General features: G+C 41.8%; 1 protein-coding gene across 1 annotated transcript in view; it reads right to left on the bottom strand.

Moving 5' to 3' along the window:
- LOC106530942 (1-phosphatidylinositol 4,5-bisphosphate phosphodiesterase delta-3-A) overlaps nucleotides 1-6,433 on the bottom strand; it is a gene marked incomplete at its 5' end in the record, with an annotated part of 43,914 nt that overhangs the window by 20,482 nt on the left and 16,999 nt on the right. Inside the window, 4 exon segments of the mRNA XM_014026673.1 lie at nucleotides 1,720-1,921; nucleotides 2,459-2,684; nucleotides 2,773-2,902; nucleotides 3,152-3,380. Of these exon segments, the coding sequence (XP_013882127.1) occupies nucleotides 1,720-1,921; nucleotides 2,459-2,684; nucleotides 2,773-2,902; nucleotides 3,152-3,380 (787 nt within the window).

Raw genomic sequence — 6,433 nt, 5'->3', positions numbered from 1 at the left:
CCCCACCCCTCCCCCACAAACAAAACATTGTTTCATATCTGTCCTAACATCTCAAATGTGCCCTCTGTACTGTAGTTTGCAGCTGACGACACACAGAAAGACTAAATTGGGGGAAGGAGAGGGTCGCAGGGGACTCTCTCGTCTCCAGCACATGCTGTCAGGTATTATCCAACGTCCGTCTCTTCGTCTGAACAAGAAATGAAAGAATCCAGAGATTTTTACTTTTAAAAAAGTATTTAAAATGTCTGGGTTGTCCATTAGAGACACCTGGACAGGTCTAAAGTCCATTAGGGACGCCTGGGCAGATCTAAAGTCCATCAGAGACACCTGGGCAGGTCTAAAGTCCATCAGAGACACCTGGACAGGTCTAAAGTCCATCAGAGACACCTGGACAGGTCTAAAGTCCATCAGACACACCTGGACAGGTCTAAAGTCCATCAGACACACCTGGACAGGTCTCCAGACCATCAGAGAAACCTGGACAGGTCTACAGTCAATCAGGGACACCTGGACAAGTCTCCAGTCAATCAGGGACACCTGGACAGGTTTCCAGTCTATCAGAGACACCTGGACAGATCTCCAGTCCACCAGAGACACCTGGACAGGTCTCCAGTCCATCAGGGACACCTGGACAGGTCTCCAGTCCATCAGGGACACCTGGACAGGTCTCCAGTCCATCAGGGACACAGACAAAGAGACAACCATCCTCACTCAGTCACATCTAGTGTCACACAGAACAGATGAGATCTCTGGACTCAGATCATTTGACAGAGTTCTGATCACCTGTCATCAATAATAATTTACTATGATAAATTATTATTGATGAGTATCAGAGGAGTCTTTAACATTAAGATGCAGTCAAATATTCACACATTTGGAAATATATTACTATAGTAAATGGTAAATGGACTGTACTTATACAGAACCATTCTATCCATCCAGGACACTCAAAGCTCTTCACACAATCTGTGTCCTCATTTATCCATTCACACAGCACTCTGTTAGCTCTCTACAGAGATAACATGTACAATCATCTATGGAGACTAATCAGTGCCAATCACATTCATACACTGATGGGACATCAGAGGCATTAGGGCTGAAGTGTCTTGCCCAAAGACACAACAACTGAGACAGCTGGACGGGGGATCGAACCAGCAACCTTGTGGTTCCTGGACGACTCCCCTAATCACTCTGCCACAGTTGCCACCTCTTTGAAGGTGAGTCGTGCCAATTTATGTTTGTCTAAAACAAGTAGTCGCCTAAAGTCTGAAGTCTCCACAAGTTTCCTTTGAGAAACATAATTCTGAAATTGTTTCCATGACTTTAGTTGCAGTTCTTCACAGACTGGTGAACCTCTGCCCATTCAGCCTCYCTAAAACAGTTTTATTTTAAACATGTTGGCAGCTAAAAGCTCCTCTGGCTGTTTCTTACAATATTTTAACCTTTTCTTATTTTTTAGATGTGTTTCTGCCATCAAATGCAGAATTATGTTTTTTTCTCTAAAAATTGTACAGTTTGACATGTTTGCTCCACTGTGAACAAAATATGGGTTTAAAAGATTTGCAAATGACTGCATTTTATTTTTGTGTGCACTTTACACGATGTCCCAACTTTTTTACAATTAGGATTACTCTCAAAAACAAAATTATTGTGTTGTATTTTTGGACATTTCTAGATGTGTCTTTTTCTGATTTGGCACTGCAGTCCAACAGTATTTACCTTATATAAGGCTCTGTGCTGCTTTCCCCCGTCAGCTGGTCCTTAGTCAGATAGGTGTTGTGAGAGGAGGAGATAAAGTAGTGTGACAACGGGTGTTTCATGTTTTGGTAAACTCGTGTGTGTTCCGGGTTCAACACACAGTTCTCCTTAGACAGCATGTACATGGTGAAACCATTGGGGGTCATCAACTGGTTTCTCTGGGCTGTACAAGACAAAAAGCACAAACACAACACAACACAATACTTAATAAATGACCAAAGTGATAGTTTTTTCACAATGCAGTTAACTGAGCCAAAAAAAAACTGCTGAAAGTTACGTATATTACCACGGTTCTACGATCCTGGATGACCACTAGAGGGCGATACTGACAGCACTGAATGCTCCCTACCACTCACAATAGTGTCAACAAAGTCACAACTGTGACTCATCAGATTTACAGTTCCCTCCATGTGCCTCGTTCTTTTCCTGTACTGTAAGTTCGCTGCCTTGCCAGCATTTGTTTTATTATTATTGGTGGTAATTTTTGACTGCGTAACTTTACAAACGGCACCCCATATACTTGAGTACTGCAACAATTTAAATGTACTTAGTTACTATACAGCTCTGCATTTAAAGTACAAAATACTGAGTTAAAGCTTCCTCTGAGTGAGTACTTCCTTTCTAAGAAGAGCAACAACATGTCCAAGAAGAGCCTTGATTGGATTAGTGTGTGTGTTTATTTTGTTGCGCAGCATCTTACCCCACTCATTCAGCTCATAGATGAGGATGAGGCTCTGGGCATGTGTGAGTGACGTGTCCTCCCCTTGATCCTTCAAGAAGTCCCTGAGGTCCAGAGTGGACAGCACACAGCCGTTTGCAGAGTAGCGGATGAAGATTGCATCCAGTTCTGGCCTCCGAAGCAACTCCCTGCAGAAAACCTCGATCTCTTCATGGTCCAGGCGCCCATCAGCTGATTGATCACATTTCTGTCATTCAGACAGAGAGCGTCACTTTTTATCAGCTCTCCACGTGTGAAACAACTGACCTGAGCTCACAGTCTGTGTGCTCCTCTACCTGGAAGAGGCTGCGAGCGTACTGATCACTCAGGTCGATGTTGATCATATGCAGCAGCGTTTGGACCTCTCCATAGCTCATCTTGTCATCACGGTTCTGGTCTGCCCGACTCAGGTAAGCATGGATCCAAGTAACACCAAACACAGTCAAGGAAGCAGTTTTTCATCAACATGATTGGCATGTTTTGTTGATGGAATTAAAACAAATTCCAATAATTTTCTTAATTAAAAAAGACGTTAGTATGCACTTCTGTATGTTTTGAAGTTTTTTTTAAAACTGATTTGATAGTTTTTACTTCAGTGTTTGCAGGAAAACCAAGAGTTTACCTTTTTAAATTGAAAGGAGCAAACACAACACAAACCAAGTTATTGAAGGATATTGATCAAGTTTTTCCTTCTGGCTCATGTTGTCTATCCTCTCCTGCAGGGTTCTAATGCCTCGGGCCCAGTGCTGAGCCTGCTCCTTGCTGTCGCAGAGGAGATCCAGGCTCTTTCGAGGCCCTTTGAAGACCACCGTTAAACACCGGCCCTCAGGTACAGAGCCGACCAGCTGCCGCAGTGTCTCTGACTGGCACCCTTCACGAACACACTCCACCTCCATGATCGAGACTGAGGGACAGGAAGAGGAAGGAACAAGTGAGTAAAGAGCAAGTACTGATTAATTTAAACAAGTAGAGTAGGTACTCTGGACAAGTTCTTCTTTGTTAAAAATGCTTCATCTCTCCTCCATCAGACTTCTTCAGTCTGAGGACTTTCAGGTAAACTCTGTGCCTTGATGGTGGACCAACAGGTTTAATAACGACAATCAACACTGTTCACATGCAGAAGAGGATAGATAAGTCACACCTGACTATAAGTCACAGGACAGACATGTAATCTGGAAAAACACAATAACACAGAGAACGTAGCTCATGCCTTTGATTCTGAATAGCCTTAAGTAACAGATGACACAGCTGACAGTAACTTTTGTTTGTAACGGCTATAACTTTTTTCATCCAAAGTTTTTTTCCTTCGAGTTTAGTGTAGTTCATTTTTGTTGTGACGTAAATAAAACAAAATAAAATTGAATTTGTTTGAAATATTGATCTCTGCCGGTGTCTACAGTGAGGCAGCTCTGTGTTCAAACACAGCCAGCTGGGCCCAATGCCTTCCAACAGTCCAGTTACCAGTAAGTTCACCAGTTTCATTCCACATCATCTGATTAGCTTTCTTCATTGTCTTCAGTGCAGTAAGATAACCTGTGCTTTATTGCTAGTCTCTCACAGGTTACTCATTCACTTGCTCCAAACATGCTAGCCTGGCCCTGGCCTTCCTATGCAGCTCCGCTCAATTCTAGTTTCCCTTCTCTGCTCCGTCTGGGACTTCTCCCATTGAGATGGATTTCACTGGCAGATTTTTAGCCGGGCCAATCAGAGAACAGAACGTTAATTTTCTGCGCAGTGTCTGCTTGTAGTTTATTTTACCTGGACCAATCAGAGAACAGAACATCAATGTTCTGTGCAGTGTCTGCTTGTAGTTTATTTTACCTGGACCAATCAGAGAACAGAAGGCGGAGTTTTGAATGACGTCATGTTCTGCTCAGTGTCTGCTAGTTAGTTTAGCATACAGCAGTGGAGGAAGTGAATGAAGCCAGTCTGTGTTGATAAGACTTCAAATTAAGTTGAGTTTGTCTGACAAAGCAGCAGCTCTCATTTACAGTCGTCTCGTTCAGCTCGGTACATTTCTCCTCTCAGTAGGGTTGTTTACAGCACACGCGATTTCCGGTTAGCTTCTTAGCTTAGCCTCCTTCACACCAACAACACACACATGCTTCAGCAGAGGCCACGCCTCCAGCAAGAATCACTTCTCAATAGCAGCAAGTCCAGACCCTCGTATGAAGCAAAGTGAAGGACAGGGTCTGGTTTTTACCAGGCCACAAACTTTCTCCTAACGACAACAAACAACAACAGATACTGCAGTAGGCTAATCACAAGCCTAGAGCTCCACCTAGAGGCTGCAGATTGTAATTTCATGAACGTGACATTACAATCTGGACCCAGTGTAACTGGGTTTCGTGCATGCACTATGATGCAGTTTACTTGGCATCTGAAAATACATTTCCTCAACGATATTTTGCATCTGAAAAGAGCTTCACTGAGTGAGAAGTAATTTTAGGAGCAGCAGACAGTTTAAGTTTCACTTTCACTTTGCTCTGTCACTGCCGAGAGCCTGCAGGAGTCATGGGCGGGGTGTGGGGTGGGAGGTGCGCTCGAGAAGGGGTTATCTACGGAATCAAAGTGGGCGTGTCACAAGAGTGGGCGTGTCTAAAGCATAAACACTGTGGGCTACGAGGCCTACATGACGGTATCCTTAGACCCTGCTTGACCTCTATACAGCCTGACCCTGACCCCAACACTAAGGTTAACCAGTAGAGATGGGCGGATTGATACTAAATATCGATAATATCAATACCAGCACTGGTACTGATATTGAACAATACTCGTGTAAAAAGATCGATACTCAAGCTTTGTTCCTTACCGCACACACTGACTGCTGCACACACAGATTTTTCAAAGTCTACTCTCTGTCTGTAGTGCTGCACTTGTTGTTGCACCGTCACGTGGCTCAGCAGCGCTAGCCAAACAGCTAAGCTAACTAAGCAGGTAGGCTGGCTGGCCCGCCCACTCAGTGTTCTCACCGAGCCCTCTACCTCGGGAGATTTTGTTTTAAGTTGTGTTGAGTGATATTTTTTCCTGTTTATTTATATAAAACAGAATTGTATTGAAAGGAAGAAAATTCCTTATTTTTTGTTTTTCCTAAGAACAATTTTATTTAATAAAAGAAACAAAGAAATAACTAGGAAAGATGTCTAGTGGTGAGGGAAGAATTTTATTTTATTTTTGTATAAAAGATTTATTTTCCTAATGTTAAAAGAAACTGTTTTGTCACTGTTTTATTGTTGGCAAGCAAAAATATTGATTGTTATAATAAAGTATTTTGTTGTCACGTACAATGTTTGGTGGAATTCTACAGAGCCCGCGAGGGGACATGGGGGGATTGTTTTTCCTTTTGCGTTCCCACGCAATACTTTTTGCGTTCCCTCGCAATACTTTTGTATTCCCACGCAATACTTTTTGCGTTCCCTCGCAATACTTTTGCGTTCCCTCGCAATATTGTTTTGCGTTCCCATGCAAAAGATTGTTTTGTATATGAACTGAATTAAACATATAGTAATATAGTAATATAGTTATATAAAATTCTGCTTCCTAATTTTGTTTTATGATTATATTTCAGACAGTTCATTCAACTGATACATTGATAAGGCATTTATTCATTATATTTTGACAAAATGCAATTTTTGTTAACATTTTACTAGTCAAAACACTATATTTGCCTATTTCTCCATATACCACTTTTGGACTTAATCCTCGTTTCGATGTGATGGCTCACATTTCATTCTACAAAAAAATTCAGGGTTTTTTACTGTGTTCTGTGTACTTTTAAACTTCAATTTTTGTCATAAAAACATTTCACTGCAAGTTGAACTTTGTGTATGTGATAAAATTTATTTGATTTGATTGCTCTCATTTTTATCTTCTGTTGCTAACATATTTTATGAAGGCAATGCATCCCACATACAGAAAAAGCTATTGAACACATAATTTTGCAGTTTAGGTAAAAAT

Source organism: Austrofundulus limnaeus, unplaced genomic scaffold (assembly GCF_001266775.1).
Source record: "Austrofundulus limnaeus strain Quisiro unplaced genomic scaffold, Austrofundulus_limnaeus-1.0 Scaffold579, whole genome shotgun sequence".
NCBI lineage: Eukaryota > Metazoa > Chordata > Actinopteri > Cyprinodontiformes > Rivulidae > Austrofundulus > Austrofundulus limnaeus.
The sequence above is the reverse complement of the archived record's forward strand: the minus strand, read 5'-3'. Positions and strand labels throughout refer to the sequence as shown.